This window comes from Brassica napus, chromosome C9 (assembly GCF_020379485.1).
Source record: "Brassica napus cultivar Da-Ae chromosome C9, Da-Ae, whole genome shotgun sequence".
NCBI lineage: Eukaryota > Viridiplantae > Streptophyta > Magnoliopsida > Brassicales > Brassicaceae > Brassica > Brassica napus.
The window spans coordinates 39,855,341-39,878,318 of NC_063452.1; the positions used below are offsets into that span (position 1 = coordinate 39,855,341).

General features: G+C 39.0%; 2 protein-coding genes, 1 long non-coding RNA gene and 1 pseudogene across 3 annotated transcripts; 1 reads left to right on the top strand and 3 right to left on the bottom strand.

Moving 5' to 3' along the window:
• Positions 1-2,909: 2,909 nt before the first annotated feature.
• Positions 2,910-4,313, bottom strand: LOC106423653. Its single transcript, XM_013864430.1, has one exon. It carries the CDS (start codon positions 4,311-4,313, stop codon positions 2,910-2,912), a length of 1,404 nt encoding a protein of 467 aa, XP_013719884.1.
• Positions 4,314-10,466: 6,153 nt separating this feature from the next.
• Positions 10,467-11,864, bottom strand: LOC125593023. The gene is made up of 3 exons (XR_007328921.1): positions 11,607-11,864; positions 10,773-10,794; positions 10,467-10,690 (listed from the first exon to the last, which is right to left on the bottom strand). It is a non-coding gene; the product is annotated as an uncharacterized LOC125593023 (long non-coding RNA).
• A 551-nt stretch (positions 11,865-12,415) lies between these two features.
• On the top strand, positions 12,416-18,326 carry LOC106423654 (annotated as a pseudogene).
• A 1,506-nt stretch (positions 18,327-19,832) lies between these two features.
• LOC125593024 (protein HOTHEAD-like) lies at positions 19,833-21,071 on the bottom strand. Its single transcript, XM_048768922.1, has 2 exons — positions 20,126-21,071; positions 19,833-20,043 (listed from the first exon to the last, which is right to left on the bottom strand). Exons 1-2 carry the CDS (start codon positions 20,689-20,691, stop codon positions 19,980-19,982), a joined length of 630 nt encoding a protein of 209 aa, XP_048624879.1. The 5' UTR covers positions 20,692-21,071; the 3' UTR covers positions 19,833-19,979.
• Between the last annotated feature and the right edge of the window lie 1,907 nt (positions 21,072-22,978).

Genomic DNA, 22,978 nt, shown 5'->3' on the forward strand with positions numbered 1-22,978 from the left:
GCCATCAGAAGTCCAGAGCTTCCCATCTTCTACAAAAAAAACCAGCGGTTCAATAGCGCCAGACCCCGGTCTGGAGTAACGGGATCGGTTCTCCCCCGGGTTCAGAATGTGGTTCCGGCCTGAGTGGAACCCGGGATCGCAGGATTACTGGAGCAATTTCCTGCCTAAGGGAAGCCTGCTGAGAATGAGCAACTCCGGTTTACTTGAGTGTACAGGTTATTCCCCGAGTTTGATAACGAAATCGAGCAATAAGGGGCAAACTGTTGGGGAAAAAATACTCAGGTATTGAATTCCTCCAGACCCCAGGTAGGACACCGGCCTCTGTATTCCTGCTGGAAGGAATCCCGGTTCCCAGGATCCCCGCTGGAAGGAACCCTGGTTCCCCGCTATGAAGTACTCCGGGTCCGGTCCCCAGGACCGCCCCTTCCCCCCGGGAAAAATGGAAAACTTCTGATATGGAGAATCTTCCATATTTTCGAATTTGGAAGAGTTTAACCTACTCCAACCGACTAAGGCCCGCCTTAGGAAGACTATATAAAGGGAACCTAAAACCTAAAGTAAGAGATCGACACTTCAAGACTTAAAGATTAGAGTTAGACGGCTAGAACTAGGGTTTATACACCAATCGTTGTAGTTCCGGCTTGTTTACTCAACAAAACATCTCTCTAACTTATACGAACTCAGCATAAATACTAAGCCTTGTCCATCATTCCGTGGTACTCACAAAGATCCTACACAAAAATCCTCTAACAGTAACTTTGAATCTTTAGCTTGTTCTGTCCATGCTGACTCGTTATGTTCCAGGCCATGGAGGCTAATAATGATTTTGCGGTGACTTTGGAGAGGCTTCAGCAGGATGTTCTGCGCTCCGACGAGCTTTATGAGATAAACATGGTAGTTCGGGAGCTGAAACATGGTCTGAAGATGGCTCGGGATCGAGAGCGTGGTAACGCTGTTCAGCTGGCCGCCGCTGAGAAGCTGGGGAATCAGGCTGCTTCGCTCGAGGCTCGTTTACGAGTCGTGAGTAATGAGAGGAATTCGGCCCTCGAGCAAGTCTCTTTTTTGGAGGTGACGTTCGAATCTTCCGCTAATAAGTTCTCTGATGACCTTCGTCGCGCAACTTACGATGCTAAAAAGGCTTTGGCAGACAACTACTTGGACGTGCTGGTATCTTTGAAGGAGAAGTGGGAAAAGAAGAAAGCCGCAACTGATTGCGAAGCTTGTCTTAGGGAGGTCATGGCGAACATAGATCTCTTGAAGGAGATCATGAACAACAACCTTTTGGCTTCGGATGATTTGTCGCGTCTTCGTACGAAAGAGGTCGAGCTCGGATCCGAGCTCGATGTGATGGCGGTTTTGGATTTCTCCGTTGAGAAGCTTGATCTGCCTCAGATTATGGAGGACCTGCCAGAAGATTTCTTTGCTAAAGTTCCTTTTGCGGTGAATGATACAGGAGACAAGATGAAGTGCGCGGGTGGCCAGTTTGAGGAAGGTGAATTCGATATCGAGGAGTAGTTTTAGGGATTTGATTTTTATTTTCGCTTCCCCCTTTGTTTCCGTTGCTTTATTATTATTTTTTAATAAAGAAAGGATTGTGAGTTCTCGAGTTGTTTGTCGCAATTTTTATGTTTACGCGAGGCCGATCTTTTGAGGCCGTGTGTTGATTTGTTGTAGGTACTTTTATCGACGTACGTTTCGTGTAGCAAAATATTTTGTTAACTAGTTTCGCCGCGCTCGTTGGCGGAGCTGGCTGTAACCGAAGACTTGATCAGGGTCCTGGTTTACAGTTAAACGTTAAGAATATTGCGATTTTCGGAAATAGGAAATTTAACGAGCTCGACTTACGAGGTGTAAGAACCGAATTTTACTAAAAAGTTGGGTTTTGGTTTGTTACAAATTTGAGATAAGGAAGGAAGCTTGTCTTTCGATTCAAAGTCGATGCTGTCGTGCTAGCGTGCTTCGGGTGTTGCGACGCGCATCCTTCGAGCTGTGTAGTTGGTGGGTGACTGAACTCGTGTCGTGAGTTGCCTACGTACCCTCGGCGAGGGATCAATTCATAACGTAGTTCGATTATTTTCCAAGAGATAGGGTCTTTTGTTTCGTGGTTCGTGTACGCGTGTACGTCTGTTGTTGGTCTTGGTCGCCTGATTAGGAGTGCTGCTAGATATCTTTGAAGCTTGCAAGGTAGCATGTTCTGGAGCTCTTCTGACTTCCTCTGATGGTTTTGATTCCTTTAATTTCTGGCATTGGTGGTAGGTTGAGGGAACTGCCTTCATGATGTATAGCGAGGACCTTCCAAGGATTGCGTTGAACGGGGCTGGACGGTCTATCACGATGAATTCCATGATTTTCCTGACTTCTCCGGCGGTTACAGCGAACTCGATTAACCCGAGGGAGTAGGTGGTTTCCCCTGCGAACCCGATCAGAGCGGTTGGTTCTTGCTTGAGGAGTGCTTTGGTGAATCTCATTCTTTTGAACGCGTTGTAGAAGAGGACATCAGCCGAGCTACCGGTGTCGATCATTACTCGGGATAGTTCGCAGCCGCCGATGTCGTGTCGTATTACTAGAGCATCGTCGTGTGGTTTGTCGAGTTCTGCGGTCTCATTTTCGTCGAAGATGATTTCGTGGTCGGGACCTTACAGGGGCTCTCTGACTCCTACGCTGTTTTCGGCTCTTCGTTGGTATGCTTTGATGGAGTTAACCGAGTTGCAAAATTTAGAGCCTACGTAGATAAAGTCGATTCGTTGTTTGCCTTTGTTTAACGTCGGAAAATTCCATCTTTTGGTTGGTGTTGGTCGGTAGTGTCTCTGTCCCCTAGACAGGTTGCGATTAAGGGTTCGCATGCTATCTTTCTTCTGAATTTGTGGGGAAATCGGTCTTTCTAGCAGTTCGCGGATTCTGGCCATCTTCTACTTTCGCTTGAAGTTTGGGATTTTCCTAAAGGAAGACCCCGCATCTGGGTTGTATCGAGTAATGCTGTGAGGAGGGGTAGCTTCATTGAGGTTCTCTAGTGTTCGGATTGCTACCGTAATGTCGATGCATACTCTTCCTTCGGTCTGTCCCTCGATTCTATTAGGTGTATGGCTTTCTGACCCCCACGAGATCAAGTCGACTCTTTTCTTCGGCGCTGGGGGTGGAGAGCTAGGTGACTCTGGCTCGGTTTCGCTACTTCTTTTATTCGAAGAGCCTTTAGCTTTCCGATTAGATTTTGGAGTCGCTGGCTCTTCCTCTTCTTCTTCGGTATCCTCACTAGTCTTTTTATTTTTGTTTTGACTGCGAAGTGCCGCTCGACATTCCACGGTCGAATGAAATTTTTGGTCATGGAAGGCACAGTGTTTGTTCGGGTCGTACGTTGATGATTTGTTTTGCGGTGAATTGTTTATCGCATAGGAGGGTTGCTCTTTAGTTGCTGGTTCTTTAGGAGCATTATTCTTTTTGGCGATGTTATTTTTTTTCGTGCTGTACTGTTCCTTTAAGGCTGCAAACTCCTCTTCGTGAGTTGTGAAATAGGAAGCTCGGTGTAGGGCGTTGTCCAACGAGATTGGTGCCCACACTGCCATTTCTTCCCTGAATTTGGATGAGAACCAGACGCCGTTCTTTAACGCTACCAGGGCCAAGACTTCGTTTGGGTGCGAGATCTTGGCTTTGATTTCCCTGAACTTGTTTATGTACGCTCTTAATGGCTCGAAAGGCGCTTGCTTGAGATTCCAGAGGTCTGCCTCGGTAACCCTCGGTTCTAAGAAAACTAAGTATTGTTTGAGGAACGTAGACACCAATTGGGTGAAGTTGTCGATTGAGTTTTCTTCAAGGCCTGCAAACCATTCAAAGGCGGCCCCGGTGAGATTTTCGGCAAAGAAGCGGCAGTAGCCGGCCTCTTTTTCGTCATCGTTGAGGTGTGCTCTTGATATCGCTAGTCGAAAGGCTCGTACGTGAGCTTTCGGGTCTGTGTTCCCAGCGTACTCGGGAAATTTGAGTTTCCCGACATGATGTAGCCTTACGCTGGCGATTCGGTTCGTGAATGGAGTTCTCCTTGTCTCCTCAATGACCATATCTATGTCTGGAGCAGAGCTCGTCGCCATATGCACGATGGCGTGTATTCTTTTGAGCTCGGCGTCGTTTCTTTCAATATAATTCTTGAACGTTCCGGTTTCGCCCGGGATCCTTAGGTCTTCTCTTTGAGGATCCTCGCCGATGGGTCCGCAGGGGTCGTAACCGCGAGCTTGCCCTATTGGGTCACTGAACCCCGTTTGCTGAACGGTTCTCGCAGCAGGTGGAGTTCGATTCTCGGAGGTTAAGTTTCCCAGTGGTGGCATTCAATTTCTAGGCTCTCTGGGTCTTTCTGTATATCTGTTTTGTGATTGGATCGGAGTACTTCTTTGAGCTTGTAGTCCGGTGTCTATTTCGTCCAGCCCGCTGTAACTCAAGCTTCACTGAGGCATGTTCTGCTACAGAGGTCGTTGCGAGTTCTCTCCCACGTAGCGTTCGGATCAAGCACTCGGGCTCCGGTATTTTAAGGATTTAGTGTTTCCCTTAATGGATCAGGCTGTGGTTGGTTTCTTTCTCGGGCGTTAGCTCGGTGCTCCACGAGTTCCCGTTCGGCTTGATCTACACGGTTAGCGATGGCATGATAAGCGGCCTTTTGGCTGCGGGTTTCATCGATTAATGACGAGACCATCCCTCGAAGCTCGGTCACTTATTCCCGAGTCTGTGCTAGGGGGTAGGAGATATCGGCCTAGTTGATTGAGGTCGGGTTAGGTCGTCAGCAGCATGTCTTTCTCCGGGGCGAGTCCAGACTCGAGCTCCGGTCCGATCGGGGATCGAGGTCCTTTCCGGAACCGAAGTGCAATCTGGTGGTGAGGATCGATCGTGGGTTGATGACCGTTCCTGGTTCGAGGTTCCGATTGGAGGGATTCGTTGTGTCTGGGCAGTTCCAGTCATCCCGTTGGTCCAACGGGTAAGGTTTCGGTTCTCGAGTTGGATCTGGTAGGATCGATTTTGTGGACTCCTGATGGCGTGGCTCCGATGGTTTGATTGGGATCCATAGTCGTGCTTAGGAAACTTAGATCGGTTTCTTAGCAAAGATGTTTTTCGTTTATCTTCCCCACAGACGGCGCCAAAATGTAGATCCTAAAATCTACACTAAGAATTTGATAGTGATCGGGAGTTCAATCTAGAGAAGGTAAACGATGTGGGCAACGATATCATTAGAACACAACGATGTAATCAGTTTTTGGTAGGCAAAAATGGACTTTTATTGATGAATAAGATCGAATACAATGAGTAAAACAAGATCGAACGTTACAACAAGATCGTTAAGAGAAAAGATCTAACGATGGATGAAAAAAGGTCGAAGTATGGGTGTAGCTCTCTCTAGGGTTTTCAACGTGTCCTTTCCTTATGCGTCGATCTCTTAACGGGCTGCTCCCGTGATCTTCGCAACTGTTCCGCGATCTCCGGATCTTCGAAGTCTCTGTCTGGAGCTCACGTTCTCGCTATGGGCTTTAACTCTTCGCAGTCCATTTAGTTGATCGTGGCCCATTAACGTATTGGCCAAAATTGGGTCCAACAAACAGGATAATAGAAACCTTGTAGCCATCAACAATGGCTTAGAAATACAAAAATAGGGTTTATGGTCGTCCATGGGTATTTTGGTAACTTTGTGTGGCTTATGGGCTTCAATCGGTCTTGAAATATGCTTGGGCCACGTTCTGGCATCACTGTCTATCGATGGTAATGCCGTTTCATCGATTGACAGTCATGCATCTCCTCGACAGCTTCCTCTCGCAAGGCAGACTGACCACTCTTCAGTAAAACAGACATAACTTCTGTTACAGGATGTTGATTGACCTCCAACCGGCAACATTGGAAAGCTAACACAAAGCTCTATCGTGTGCCAAAAGATGGGCTCAATCTGTAGGTCCCTGAAAGAATGTCCAAATTTTATCTCTCATCTCTTCAGCCCTTGCATCATCTAAAAATTCAGTCATAAAAACAGTTCTGACATCATTCCATGTAGTGAGAGATCCTGGTGGTAGGCATCTCAGCCACTTTTTAACATTCCCAGAGAGAGAATATTTGAACAGCTTGCAGATGATGTAGTCTTTGGTTGCTTCATCCTCCTGGAGGCCAGACACAAAGTCTTCGAGTGTCTCAATATGATCTAAGGGATTTTTATCAGGAAGGCCACGATAAGGGTGCCGACCCACATGAGAGAAATGTGTGGGGTGTATTTGAAATCCCTGGATTTCTAGAGCTCGAATCGCAGACCTGCTGGTATAGAATTGACTAGGCCTGATCAAATCTGCTAGCGTTCTCTGAAGAGGAACTTTAGCATCCTCGGTGGCAGCAGATGGCTCAAGGATTGCAGTCCCTTGTCCATCTATCTTCTGACCTGCTACATTACACAGATGACCTCCAGGGTCATGCAGGTTTCCATTCTCAACCCTCTGTAGCACAAGTGTCGCGACCATGTCTGCTCGCGGATTGGTATCGATCGATGTTCGAGTTGAACTGTCGATCGTTGCTTTGTCACAAGTGTCGATCGTAGTAGAGGTGGTGTCGATCAACGTAGTAGAGGTAGTGTCGATCGATGATGCATGTTTCTCTTTGCGGATCGAGCATTCCAAAGGTGCTGGGTCTGAGAAGAAAAGTAATTCCTCCTTACTGCTTCTGGTATTGATAGGCATGTACCTGAAAGACAAGAATTTTTTTTTTATGTATGTAACTATGATAGTAAATAAAACCTAGACTAAACCTATTAATCAAGTCTATTGGCGAATCCTTGCTGCCCGGCAACGGCGCCAAATTTGATATCACTCAAATTACCCTAAGGAGTGATTTTATACTTAGGGATCGAATCCAAAGGGAGCATGAGCACACAATAAACTATAGAAATCAAGGTTAAGCTAGGCAAACAGTTTAATAAGCAGTAAATAAATAGAACAGGGTTGGACAAGGCAGTTGTTCTGTTGATTGGTTGAGGTTTGTAAACAATAAGATGAAAGCGCAAGACTTAGGGATTTATCAATCAAGAGATTCAAAACTACAATTCAAGGATGCTAATGGTTTATAGATTCAATTCTAGATCTCGATTTTAATAAATAAGTAATCCAGCTTTCGCATGCAATTGCTAATCAGATGTCTAAGTCCAGTCTCAACTGTCGCTTATTGACTTGGAGCGAGCGTCGATCGATGCTATGGCCTGAGCGTCGATCGATGCTTCCTCAGACAAGCATTAACGACCTAATCGATTAAGTTCAATTAGATTCCTAGACCAACTCTCGTATGCGCCTAGGTATCTAATCCAGCAGAGTTCGGGTTCCGTTAATTGATTGCACTTTCGTGCCTCTCAACTATCCTATGATTCTAGGTTCAAACAATTAGTCACACTGTCGTGCTATCCTAACTATTCCAGATCCTAGTATTACAAATCATCATGGTGTAGAGATCTATAGATAATCTAACAATCCTAATTGACTATCAGTTTGACATTAAGCTCATGAAATCCCTAAACCTAACAAGATGATTACTCAGACATAGAAGCAGTAACACAAATCATAGTCTAAATAATAGATAGATAAATCAATTGTAAAACCAATGGAGTTCCAATCAATCTCTGAAGGAGAATTGATCTTCTCTCCAAACCTAAGAGAAAATAATAGAATAGGATAATAGAAAGCTTGTATCCGTCAACAATGGTTTAGAAATACATAAATAGGGTTTCTGGTCGCCTATGGGTATTTTGGTAACTTTGTGTGGCTTATGGGCTTCAATCGGTCCTGAAATATGCTTGGCCCACGTTTTGGCATCACTGTCAATTGATGGCAATGCTGTTTCATCGATCGACAGTCATGCATCTCCTCGACAGCTTCCTCTCGCGAGGCAGACCGATCACTCTTCAGTAAAACATGCATAACTTCTGTTATAAGATGCTGATTGACCTCAAACTGGCGGAATTGGAAATATAACTCAAAGCTCTATCTTGTGTCAAAAGATGGGCTCAATTTAACGGTAAGAAGGTCTCCATCCATAGCTAAACATCTGACGCGTCTATGCATATCTGCACTCAAAAGGCTTCAAAATCACCATATTTCTCCAGAACGTATTTGAACCTGTAAATACTCTTAAAAGACTTCAAAACATAATAATTATATCTTAACACTTATATACCCTGTCTGATGGGTAAAATCCATGGTGTACCAAGATACCCCTTAACTGCTTTTTACCCTAAAATCTTCCACCATCTGTATGCATATACATAGTGATATGTTAGTGTTACTGTCGACTAAAATGTTGTGTGTTTTACGTTAACTTGTACATGAATTTCATTTGTGTGATTGTTTTACATTAATGAGTGTGTTTGGCAATGCTATTTTAGATCTAACAAATGATAAACCATTTTTTATTATTGTTTTCGGGTAGTTATTCATTTAATGAGGTCAAACTAAGAGGTGATTTAACAAAGAAGTAATATTACTATTTTCATAGAGAAATCGTATTTTCACATCTTCACATTATTTACTACAATGCCTAATATTTCTATGTGATTGCGCGATTTTGTGGATACAAATATTTGATGAAATATATTTATAATATATTGTATGAAACAGTATTATATTTTATTTGAAATACCTAAATTTAAAATTTTATTATATATAAACAAAATTTAATTTATTATTTATTTTGACCATTTTTTTTACTTTTGAATATAAAATATATGTATATTTGAATATTTTGTTATGCTAACTACTGTAGAATTAGCTAATATATTTTTTATTTTAACTTTTTAAAATTGATACTTTTATAATTTATATATTGATACTTTATTTAGGAATATAAATACTGATTTAGTTATTGATTTGTAGAAAGAACAATAAATCATAAAAATAATAGTTGTATTTTAATTCTCTTTTATTTTCAAATTTTATTCTTTGAATTTTATTTCCTTCTAAAAATGTTGCATTCAGTTGTAAAAATGATTTTAAAATAAAAACATTATTTTCATTAAAAATGAAATTTAATACGTAAATAAAAAATCATTATATGATTTTCACATTCAAATGATCAAAAGTGGTAACGGTATCCCTAGATTTTGTAACAAATTTTATATATAAGTATATCAGAATACTCTTTCTGTCATTCTTACACACATAACTCATGTATCTTGTAATTTCTCTCTCATTTCATCCGAATCATAACTCCTTCTGTTATTCTTACACTAGGGATATTCCGGCGCTACGCGCCGGGTTCGGAGGTTGATTTCTCTTATGAATTCCATTTGTTTCATTTTGTTCTGTTAGTTGGTAGTTCATTTGAGTCTGAATTATTAGTTCTTGGCAATTAAGATTTGGGGGCCGTGAACTAATAATTGAATATATAAGTACATGTTAGTAGATCGCATGATGTCATGTCAAAGCGTTCCTTACTCTTTGGTGAGTGAATTTTAGTTTTTTTGAGTTATGGGTTTGATGCAGTTTTTTTGGTTTACGTATGTATTAAGGTTTATATTTATTTGTTTAATTTTTGGAGTCAGTATAGTAGGGAGTAATTATATATTTTTTATAATTGGTTGCTGTCTGTGGGACTTCTTTCTGTCAGTGTTTTTTGTGTGATTTTGCATGGGTAATGTGTGGGTGAAGCTGTTGATGCGGAACATTAGATATGGTGGTTGGTATGAGGTATTTTGGACCTTTTAAAACTTAGTTGTCATTGGATATTGGCTATTTATCGATTTCGTACAAATTTATCTTTATTAGTTCTTTTAATTTGTGCTAGAAACACATTTTAAAATGGATTTGACATAGTAAGTTTGTTTTTCCCTTTATATAATCTCGACATGCTTAAGAATTAAAAAATTAGTTACTTTTATATAATATAGTTTTTTTAGATCATAAGTTTTAAGTTCAACTGAAACCTATTTTTATTAAGTGAATCTTTGGGGTTTTTATAGTTCTTTTATGTCAAACATCTTGTTATAATTTGTATTGAATATTACATAAATGTTTTTGAGAAGGAATATTACATAATTTGTTTTTATATATTTTGTATATTGTTCTAAATGTTTTTGGTCTTCGTATTGTTTTGGCGCTGATTTTGAATTGTAAATTTACTATAATAGGATAATTATAGATTTATTTTAGGTCAATAGAGTGTGTAATTCCATAGTCTTACAGTCATAATGAGTATTTTTATTTTTATATAGTTAATGAATATATTGACACGTTCGTCTTTCTATTGTTTTTAATTTTGTATCTCTCAATTCATTTTTTTGACATGTTTATTTTATTATTAGTGGTAAGTTTACTATCACATTGACGACAAAAAAAAAAAGAAGCTTACTATCACATTATATTTATATCATATTTTACTATGATATTTATTTTTTATGGTTTCCTAGCCATTATGTTTTTATTGCTGAGTAAATAATTTTACGTCGTTGATTTTTTTTGTTTTAAAGAATACCTAAATAATGTAAATTATTCTTGTTTAATATTTTATTCAGTCTAGTTTTTGTTATACTACACTGCTAATATAAATCTCCTGCACTCCGAAGCAAACGTGCAGCTAAATCGACGGTCGGACCACTACCGATAGATTGATAGAGGATAATGTTCTCCTGCTTTGCTCCATAGTTCTCTTCCAGACATTTGTAAGCAGCTTCGATATCAGCATAAGTATTTTGTTCGCTGGGCTGCAACAAAACAGAGATTTATATTAGCAGTGTAGATGGGCCAACAGAACTAAAGAGAGGCTTAGGATCTGTGGTTACTCACCTTCCCTGATGATTGACCATACCTGTAAACACCACAACATATTTAGAGGAGTTAAATAAGTGGAAAATGTGAACTTACGGAAGTAAATCCTACAATATTCCAGTTCAATTTTAAGACAAGACAGAACAAGGTTTATAGTTTATGCTTTGTATGAACCAAAAAGGTGTTTCATAAAAGAGCTACATTTTGACATTTCAATACTTTTGCCTTCAGAAACAGATACAAACAACAGATCTGAAATGTCTAGAAACTTTAAGTTTTTGGCCTAAGACCATTTTATGTCAACAACACAACCGAAACATCAAACTCAAACCCTACCTCAAAACTGCTTTTTGTCTCCAAGGACTATTGTAGATCTCGACTATGAAGAAACCATAAAGACAAAATCTTCCAAAAACAACAAAGATTTTTCCAGTAAATTTCTAGACTTTATAGAGTCTGCAAACCTAAACTTTCCGAAGATTATCAGCTTCAACAGAATGAAAGCACAAATCTCTGCATCTGGAAGCTTCAAATCTACTTGAACAAATCCAGAAAACAGAGCAACAAAAAAAAATCAAAACTTTCTCAGAAAGATCTGTGCTTTAAAATTCAAAAGGGAAGAAAGAACTGAACCCATCAAATCCATAAGCATAATTTTGTCTGAGAATGATAAAGAGGACAGATGAAAAAGTATGCTAAACGTATTAATCAACACAAGAACAACTGGTGAAAGGTGATCATTTATCTACTGAATCTACTGATATTCAGCTCCATATATGACAATCAATCATTTATCTACTGAATCTCACAAGATCTATATAAATAAAGGTGATGGATTTTCAGGACATAAACCTTTTCATCAAGAAGGAGCATGTCCACTCCCATCAGCTCTCCTCCCTTTGGGGTTTCCCATACTCGTGACGACCGTATCGGAACAACGACCAGTGCTAACATTAGAAAAAGGTCTGGTAAGCCACCATTGATGCAGGTTACGTTGTAAGAAGGAGATGATACTCTGTTGAAACAACTTGATCTGAAGATTTCTAAGACGTTATTTATAGAATTTTTTTTTTAGGGTTTTCATCTGGACTTTTGAGAAGGAGGCAATTGAATAAACTGTAGTGGGAAAGATTGAAGGACCAATCAATGGTGAGAAAAAAAGACAAACTCTCATCGTCAAGGCAAAGCGTTACAGATCTGAAACCGTAGTGTAGGAAGATATCAGGGATCGTGAACAGTGCAGGGGAAAAGCAGGAAGAGAGTTCTGAGTAGTTGGGCTTTGTGAATATTGGACATTGCCATCTTTGAGTATTTTTTACAGATTACGGGAAAGTGGTAAGATAAGCGCTGATGTGGCGCAATTTGCCCTTTCCTCCATGATGACGTGGACGCAGGAGGTGAGAGAAAACTCTCATTTATTGTTATAGATAACACATAACTCTTTTTGTCATTCTTACACACATAACTCATGTACCTTGTAATTTCTCTCTCATTTCATCCGAAACAAAATCAAATTTTGATTTCAAAATAACATTGTCATTGAGCTTCCTCAAGTTTGATGATATTGAATTATTAAAGAGTGGGTATCTTTCATCGAATTTAAGCTAAAAGTTTTGTGTGCTTGGGGAAGCTATGCACGAAATCTTAACAATCTAGATAATTCATATGAGTTTAAAATTTTATGATATTTTTCGCGAAGCATACTCCCCTGAAGTCTTCTGCTCAATGCATGTAAAATGTTTTGGTCAATGCATGTGTTAGTTTTGAAATTGACAATTTTTAAATTCTTCTTAGTTGACTTTATGTGAAGTTTTTAAAATTTCTTTTGTAAACAAAAACAAAGTTTAGACTTCCAATGAAGTCTCTGTAAAACAAAACGAGGCTAGCTTTGCATTTGACCAAAATTTTATAAAAATTTGAACAAAACAGGCAGCCACAAGACGACCACAGCTCACTAAGATTCCGGTAACCAGAGACTAATCCCACCTTACAAATCCAAGATGAACTAGTCAATAACACCTCTGCAAAGTTTCAGCTCAATCAGAGAATATCCAACCTTCGGATTTACCAAACACTCAAGATAGCACTACTGAAGAACTTTGATGATCAGCTTCACTAAAACCCAGACAATAGAAGATCCAACCGTTGAAAACCAATCCCTTCGATGAACCTTTAAAGCATCCCACAAAATATCAGTCCGATGAGGATCCGTTTGACCCCTCCAAACATGCCTTGAAAAACCCAGACATAATCTCTCTTTTGTGTAGTGAGTCTTCTTGAGTACTCTTCTTTTTTGTGTCAATTCTAACCACACAGATTAGGTTAAGAGACTTTATATAATGTCTCACTAACCCAAAGGGCCCAATAATAATCACATGGACTACCAATGGTCCAACTTCCAAGTTTGGTTATCACCAACCAAACCCAATGGGTTTCCTCCATCTAGAAGGAACCCAACAACATTAGCACCAAAGATCGGTCATTTCGATTACATTATCATCGGAGGAGAGGCCTCAGGGTGTGCGTTAGCCACAACGCTTTCTCAAAACGCCACAGTTTTGGTTCTTAAACGCGGTGGCTCTCCCTATGACAATCCTACAGCCACCGACATCGGCAACTTTTCCAACACAGCATTGAACAACACACCGAACTTGTAGTCACAGCTATTCATCTCTGAGGAGGGCGTATACAACATACAGCCACGTGTTCTCGGTGGAGGCTCAACACTAAGCGCTGGATTCTACACACGTGTGAGCGATGACTATGTGGAAGAGGCTGAGTGGGAGATGGAGGAAGTGGAAGCTGCTTATGAGTGGGTCGAGAAGAAACTCGTATACAGGCCACCTATGAAGGGATGGCAATCTGCGTTGAAAGATGGGCTTCTCGAGGCTGGAGTGTTACCTTACAATGGTTTCACGTTGGATCATATCTATGGGACGAAGATCGGTGTTATGTTATTCGACCGTGAGGGACAAAAACACTCCGTCGTGGAATTATTAAAGTATGCTAATTCGGACACAATTGTTGTCTACTTGTACGCTTATGTTCACAAGATCCTCTTCACCACCAAAGGTAATGGATGCCATACTCACATTTTCTTATTCATATCTATATTTTTGGACATGAAAACTATGTGTTTTGTACAGGAAGACCGAAGCCAAAGGCGTCTGGAGTGATATATCAAGATGCAGATAGAGTGTTCCACAAGGCAGAGCTTGTGAATAAAGCAATGAATGAAGTAGTTTGTCTGTCGGTGCCATGGGGAGCCCGCAGCTATTGATGCTTAGTGGTGTGGGTCCTACGACTCATCTTAAGGCCCACAAGATTAATCGTGTGGTCCTAGATAACCCCATGGTTGGACAAGGGATGGGAGATAATCTGATAAACATTGTCGTTGTCCCTTTTCCTCAACCTGTTGGAGTGTCCCTTCTAGAGGTTGTTGGGATCACCAAGTTTGATAGTTTCAGTGAATATTGTGCTGGCTTGAGTCTCTCTTATAACTTGACCCGTAGGTTTTTCGATGGGTTTTGAGACTTCCCAACGAGGTACAATATAGTTACATTGAATGTTAATAAGCCCCACATTTTAAAGGGGAGTCATCCTCAAAATAAAGGGACGATGGTGTATTACTCCAACGGCCACCCTCAAATTTATTTTTAATAGAAATAATAATTTCCACTTTAGTCCTCAAAATTAGTGATTTGCCAGCTTCTCAAAATTATTGATAATGAACTATAATCGTTAAATTTTCAAATATGAATAAAATATACTATTTGAAACATATTAAAATAAATTATTTTTGAGAAAATATAATAATATGTAGTCAGATATAACTATATATAGTACAAAAGGTGTTAATACAATAATTTTAATTGAAATATTTTAAAGAAAATATAAAGATAAATATTAAAATATGATATATAAAAAGTTATTGATGTGATTGTGAAACTGTAGGGACTAAACTGAAAAATAAATAGTATTTTTAGGAGGAGAATAATGCACCATCAAATTTGAAAGTGTATTATTCACCTCCTTAAAATTTGAGGGGATGAATGACTGTTTTTTTTTTTTTTTTGGCAACAAACGGTTATTCTATTACTCAAACATGAGATGGTCTGGGTAATCGGACCGGAATAAAACAACCAATAAAACATAGAGATCTATGAAAACTGATAGGATTAAGAGCTATCGGAGATGTTATCTAATTTGTTAAAATATAATTATATTTTTTATCTACTAATAACAGGTTGTCACTTGAGTGTTAGCAAGACAATATTTGATTTATTATGTAATCTGAATAACTTTTAATAAATTACGTGTAATAATATGCTAGCAAAGTTTCATTGTTTTAGGAATAGAAATCATTCATTATACGGTGTTTAAAAATATGCTAATAAAATTTTACAATTAAGAAAATCGTATTAAAACAAAATTTCCTTCGGGTTATACTAGATATATAATATTTAATTGACAACAAATATCTCCTATTTAAAATGCAAAATTTCATCGAGATGATATTTATTAGAATTGGTATCTACATTAACTTCCCTACTAATATAATATTTTCCTAAACAAAGTGACACCACTATCTTTACAATAAAATCTTTAAAATACATTTAGCACTATATTAGAATATGCTCATCAGCTTTCTATATTTGAAGCAATGAGACGATAAATACATGTACAATATTTTTTTATATAAACAAAATTATAATCAACTTTAAATATGTCATTTATTCTTCAAAAAAATTCATCTATGTTATTTTTTGCAAACTATAAAAAGATTGTTTATTTTTCTCTTTTAGGTTGTTCACCCATTTAATTATTTTAAAATAATAGGTTTTGATACTAACCATGGCATTAATGAATTGATATTTATTAATTAATTATGAAATAACAATATATACAAAATATTATACAGTAATAGTATCGAACAAGGTACATAAATAATAGTTATAAAATTGTATAATATAACACTAAATTTTATAAAATATATAAAATAATTTTGTAATATAAACTAATTTTTGATCCGTACAACAACAAAAAAATATATGTGCAGGTCCACATTGCCAATAGGCTTACATCAAATAACTGAACATCTAATGTTCTATCATTGACGATAATAAATTAATTTTAAACTAGTTTTCTAAATCAAATAAAAAATTTAAAACGTATTTTAACGCGGATCAAAATCTAGTTATTACTTATTCTAGAATTATAAGACTCAGCATCATTAGTGGTGCTGTCTAAATAGTCTCTTAACAAAAATAATAACATTTTTTTTAGCAAGGCGAAAATAATAACAAAGTATAATAAAATAAGAAAGAGAATAAGAAAGGAAGAAAAGATTATTTGTAAAGAAGCGTTGCCCACATGAGAAATAAGTTGTTCTACAGCTGTCTTTTTGCTATTTGTGTATCTGTTTTTTTTGTTTTTAAAATTTAACCAGATAAATATATCACTTAGAATATTAATATAAATTCATAAAAACTGTGATAGAGAGACTTAAATGCTAATGCTCTTATATACTTATATAATACATTTTGCAGGCAAGCCTCTCCACCCAATCAACTATAGAATTTTTCAAATCTATTGATGGCTTGATACTCCAAAAGGTCGACGTACCACTCTCCAGGGGTCACCTAGAGCTCCGGAACACAAACCCAAATGATAACCCTTCAGTGACATTCAACTACTATCAAGATCCTGAGAATCTTAAGATTTGTGTTAAAGGTCTCAAAACCATATAATTGAAGTAATAAACTCGAATGCATTTTTCAATTACAAGTATACTAATGCAACCGCACATGAGCTGTTCAATCTCATGCTGGACATTCCAACCAATCTGAGGCCGAGGCATGTGACCTCAACGTTGAACTTGACGCAATTTTGCATCGATACTGTGATGACTATATGGCATTACCATGGAGGTTGTCAAGTTGGAAGAGTAGTTGACAAGAACTACAAAGTATTAGGCATTGATGCTTTGAGGGTCATCGATGGATCCACATTTCTCAAGTCTCCTGGAACTAATCTCCAAGCCACAGTCATGATGCTCGGAAGGTAAAAATGCAAATTAACCAAATGATTTTATAAATGTTCTTGACTTAAAAAAGATATATGATTGTTGGATCGTGTTATATGCATGTAAGGTACATGGGACAAAGGATTCTTCGAGAGAGAGATGAGGTTGGGGAAAAGAATGAAAAAGATTTGAGTGTTTCTCCAATTGAAGATGAGACCAATTTATGCTCTTCATTTCCAAAGAATAAACTCTAAAGATATAATCAGTGGTATGTATATTCATGGATTTTCCAAATAAGGTTTTGTGTTGTACAAGATGTGAAATTATTTTGATGTTGAACAAGAGTGTACATCTTATTGATGTTGTCAATTATTAGTTATCTTTTTTTTTTTGCCAAATGATTCAAAAATGTTATCAAGATATGATTGTTTTGACATTTCAAATTAACATAAAACAAAATTTTCACTGAATCTTTTAAACGGATTTTGCTTCCCAATTCCGTTGCAATAATTGGTAAAAACTAATCTAATTCGCAACTGTCACAAATTAGTAAAAGAAAATCGCAACACAAGTTTTGAGGGAATATTCATATTCATGTCACAAACCCGTACGGCCGTACCTGAACATTTTGACAGCAGCAGAAATGAACTGGAAGCAATGAAGTAAATTAGATATCCTTGAAAACTTGCCAACAAGAAGTAAAAAGTAAAAGAAGCAGAAATGAAGTAGAAGCAATTAGTACCAGTGAAGAAATGATAAGGGAATCTGATTTGCAAATTTACAATGAACACAATCAAAAGAAAAAACAGTAAAAGGGCAACTCTCCTTTGGCAAAGACTCAACCTCAATCTTGTGAGCAATAATATTGTCTCACTGATTATAGTTTCCTTGCCAACGTTGAGTTTCCCTTTCACTGGTTTCTTTCATCTAATAATTTTCTCCTGAGATTTTTGTCACACCGGACATTCTCGAAATAATATAAACGCGAAAATAAAATAATAATAAAATATTACAACCGAAATAATAATAATAATCTCCATATCATAATACAAAAGTCAATACGATACCACAAGGCCTACAGGGCCAATAACGATAACATCCGAAACATAAAGTACGACATAAACCGAAAGTCCAAAATACGAAATAACATAAACGATAGATAGAAGCCCAAAGGCCCAAGAGCGATAAAACGATAAAAGTGATAGAAGTCCAAAGCCCGATAGTAGTAAAATCCCAAAAGCCCAAAAGCATCGGTCCGATATAATCACTCCTGCTCATCGGTCTCATCTGAGAGGGGAAAGAAGGAGGGGTGAGCGACAGGGGAATCGCCCAGTGAGGTATGGGATGCAAAACCGCAAACCACTGACTCAGTTCATAGCACTACAACTATGTAGGCCTAGCTCTAGCATGAGACAATCACGGTGCCTATTACACCACACAGAACAATCAAAATATGTCTAGTGGACTAGACATGCTACAACCAATGCGATGATAGCATACCGCATTTCCTCATAAGGATATAAATATATATAACTCTGCAAGCGTCGTAAGTACAGTAGTCCACTCTGTACCCCCGCAATCTCCACAAACAAGCGGCCTAGTACAAACGTCTTTGTACCCTGCTAAACACACGGCCTAGTACAAATATCTCCGTACCCCGCAATCTCTCAAACATGCGGCCTAGTACAAATATCTATGTACCCCACAAATCCCGCGGCCTAGTGCAGTTACCTCTGCACCCCGCAATCTCAACACATGGACTCACATATATACATATATATATATATATATATATATATATATAACAGTTGTTAACATCAATCATTTCAATCAATCGTTGAATCCTCTATTATCCTGTTTCCGGTTTAACAATCAATAACAATAATAAACAAACAAAACTCTCAAACAGACTCGATTCACAGAGACAGATCATGTTTCGAAACTAGACTTTCCATAACGGTAGTACTAAACTAGTTCAGGATTTAATCGGAGTAGCCCTCACCTTAGCAACAAGAAGAAGTTGTATCTATGAACTCCAGATGCTCAAATAGACTCCAAATCTAAAATCAGGTCGATAAATTGAGTCACAACGCCTTTCGAACGGTTTAAAACGGGTATGGTCAAGGTTTATGGAAAAGTCAACTCGCTGGTCAAAGGTCAACCCGGTCAACCCTTGACCAGAAATCAATTTTACTTAACCGACCGGTTCATCCTAACCGATTTCGAATTCAATTTAAACCGGTCAACAAGTTGACTCACTGAGTCACCGGCGAGTCACGGCGGCCGGCGGCAGCAAGTCACGGTGGTCCGGTGGCGTTTCGGCAGTGGTGAAGCGGCGGCCTGGCGGCGGCAGAGGACGGCGGCGAAAGCGGCGGAGACGATATCCGGCTGCGGCGCGTGGCCGTCACGCGCGAGCGGAGGCGAAAGTTTGAACGGAGCGTGCAGCTTCATCCGGACTCCGATTGCGGCGTGGTCGGTGGCTGCGCCTTCGTCTCGACGGGAGGAGTACGATGGTGGCTTTCCATGCGCGAGATTCTCAACGGTTAGAGAGATATGGCCGATATACTGAACGGACAAAAACAAAGCTTAAGAGGCGGCGGTTTCCGGCGGTTCTCAGCTGCGGTGAACGGTGGTGAAGAGCTTGTCGACTTCTCGGCGTGCGGTGGTCGTGATGAGCTCCGGCGATGGCTCAGCTTGCAAGAGATCAAACTACTCTTTCATGAACTTTCTTTTTTTTCTAAAATTTCTGATTCTTGTTTCTTTGCAGGTGGAGAAAATAAGGCTGGGAGGAGTATTTATAGACAAACATCTTGGGCTTCGGGTATTGCTTGAGCCTTAGCCGGCTAACGAGTTCCGAGACCGGAATCGGGTCGTTACAATTTTTTTAACAACGTCTATGCAATTTATATAACCAAGAATAAACCATTCGAGCAACCGCATATGCTCTAAGTATTATCCTCACATATAGCAGATGCTTCACTTTCCAAGCCACTTCTTTGAAAGTGTAATAGGCAAGATTCAAATCAAAGAATATACTACGCACACTAACCATCTGAATTTCAAAGATTCCACCATTATTATACATAATAGAAACAGAACATGGATTGATGTACACGTTCAGACTATTTTAGCTCAGCATACATTGATTAAAATAATTCAAGTCCATGATTCTTTTAGCATATATCTCAAAAAGTAATATCTCATGTTTCTTCGTTCCTTTTGCGGAAAACCTCCCTCTCTCGAAGAATCTTTTGTCCCATATACCTACAGACAACAATCAAACTATCATTTCTTAATCAAATGGTTAATGTTTTGGATCACTTCTTCATTTATTTTATGTATTTACCTTCCAAGCATCATAATCGTAGCTTGAGCATTCGTCCCCGGAGACTTGAGAAATGTTGATCCATCGATAACCCTTAAACCATCAATACCTAAAACTTTGTAATTCTTGTCTACCACTCTTCCAACTTGGCAACCTCCGTGGTAATGCCAAATAGTCATCACAGTGTCGATGCAAAACTGTTTTAAATTAAGCACCGAGGTTACATGCCTCGGTCTCAGATTAGTTGGAACGCTCCGTATTATATCGAGCAAGCCATGTATGGTCGCTTCCGGGTACTTGAATTTGGAAAATGCCTTCGAGTTAATCACTTTAATGATAGTTGCAATCCCTTCAACACATTTCTCTAGATCCTCTGGCTCCTGATAGTAATTAAATCTCACTGAAGGATTATCATTTGGGTTTATGTTCCTTAGCTCCAAGTGATCTCTAGAGACTGGTCCCGCGACTTTCTGGAGGATTAAACCAGCTTTTATGGTTGCATTTAATAATGGATTTATGGATTTGAAAAAGTCGGTGATGGACTGAGTCGAGAGTGATGTGGAAGTGGTAGTACGGCTTGTCTGCATCTTACCCAATCAAAACAAAACAAGGTAAAAAAACATTAGCATATAGTTATTTCATTAGTAAATAATAAAGTTGTAATAACGTTTAATAAAGTTATGTTTATTATACCTCGTTAAAATAATTCAAAACGCCATCGAAAAAATTACGAGTCCAACTATAAGAGAGGATTACACCACTAGCTCCTTCGATGTAGCTATCAAACTTTGTGATCCCAACGACTTGTATTAGAGAAACTTCTACGGGAGTAGGAGAAGGAATAAAGATGGCATTCATCGGATTATCTCCCATCCCTTGCCCGACCATTGGATGGTCTAAGACCACCGGTTTAATCCCGTGAGCCACAAGATGAGCCATAGGACCCACGCCGCTAAGCATCAGCAGCTACGGGCTCCCAATGGCACCCGCCGACAAAATCACCTCGTTCATTGCGTTTTTCGCCAGCTCAGCTTTGTGTAACAGTCCATTTGCGTCTTGAAATATCACTCCGTATGCTTTTGGCCTTGGCCTTCCTGCCCAAAACGTAGGCGATGATTGGTGAGAGCCGTCGCTGCTGTGCACAACTTTGTTTCCTTCCACAGTACTAAAATTACAGCCATCAAGCTGTAATTTTTTTTATTAAACTACAGCCGCCATAATTAGTTCTTTCACAAATCTACTGTTTTGAAAAATAACTTTCTTAAAACATTATTTCAAGTACTTTGAGAATAGATCTTTTCTTTCCTTTGACAAATATTTTTCTCTCTCTCTAATAAATAATAATCATAGAAATTCTATAAATTAATACTTTATAAATTAATAAACACTATAAAATAGAAAAAAATAATTTGGTCCCGAGTTCTGATATCTTGCATATTTACATTGTTTTATCCATTTATTCATGTGCATTTTCATCATATAGATTAGGATTTAGCCATGTCTAGGTTGCATTTTGCATATGTCTCTATTAGGTATTGGAGTACCACATGGAGTCCCTGGAAACATTTGGGTGCATTTGGAGCTCAAAGGAGGTGATTAGAGTGATCTTTGGACGAGCACTGCCTGGAGCGACTTCCCGGAGCGACTACATGAAGTCGCTGTGCACCACATCCCGGAACGACTTTCCCAGAGCGACCGCACGAAGTCGCTCGCGTTTTCACGTCCGGAGACACACGGATTTGACCCTTGGAGCGACCTCCCAGAGCGACGTGCCGAAGTCGCTCCCGATGTTCAGAGCGACCTGTTGGAGCGACACACCAAGGTCGCTCGCATCCTCTCGTCCGGAGACACCAAATTCAAGCATCCTGGAGCGACCTCTCAGAGCGACCTACCAAGGTCGCTCCCAGCCAGAGCGACCAGCCCAGAGCGACTATCTCAAGTCGCTCCAGCCAGAACGACCAGCCAGAGCGACCAGCTCAAGTCGCTCGCGTTTTGACGGGGCGAGACACGAAGAAACGCGTCGGGAGCGACCTCCTGGAGCGGCTATGCTAGGTCGCTCCGCGTGTTTTGCTTGGACGATTTTTATGTTATTTCAGGGGCCTTTTGGTCATTTGTTTTGTTGTTTTACATTGCATAAACCTAAGTTAAGTACTCGGAAAGAGGGAGGCAGAGAATATCTTTTTGGAGAGAACAACTAGTAAAACTTCTTTTGATTCAGATTTCATTGCTTTCATCTTGTGTTCTTGTTGATTTCTTATCTATTCCTCTACATGATTAATCTGAAATCCAATATGGGTTTAAGAGGAATCATGGAGATTAGTGAGTAATCACCTTTTGAATTCATGGGTTAGGGAGATTAAGGGTGATTAGGTTAGTTCTAGGATGTTTTAGTGTAGATCATTCTTGTTCCTTGCTGGTAGAGTATTCATAATGCATCTTCTGAGTTGGCCACTCAAAAGTTGATCGATAGGCATTTCCCACCCAAAAGGTGTTTGATGAAATGCCTGAGACAACTCTCCTAGGCTTTTAGTATACTTTGCCAAAGACATTTGTTGTTAAAGGTGCTAAAATAGCTAATAGACTTGTTAGTAATGATTGTTTTCATATTATTCAACCAAAGACATTTGATGTTTGAGATATGTTAGCAAATGAGCATTTATCTAGACATAGAGCTTGCTTAAAATTGTGTCTAGGCTTAAGGTCGATAGTTTGATTGATCATTTGTCATCCTTAGTTCGAAACTTGATCACCCAAGGTCTAATCCCTATGCCCATGAGTTCTCTTTTCCCTTAGTCAAGAAAGTATCATTCTGTAATTGATTTCTAGTATTAGTAGTAGTTTAAAACCCATCTAAATCATTGGTTGCACTTAGAT

What these genes read in the sequence shown, in the direction of transcription:
- LOC106423653 (XM_013864430.1), bottom strand. Translation starts at nt 4,313, where the DNA reads ATGCCACCACTGGGAAACTTAACCTCCGAGAATCGAACTCCACCTGCT.
- LOC125593024 (XM_048768922.1), bottom strand. Translation starts at nt 20,691, where the DNA reads ATGCAGACAAGCCGTACTACCACTTCCACATCACTCTCGACTCAGTCC. An exon ending in ACGATTATGATGCTTGGAAG is followed by an intron (nt 20,044 to 20,125) that starts GTAAATACATAA and finishes TGTTGTCTGTAG; the next exon opens with GTATATGGGACAAAAGATTC.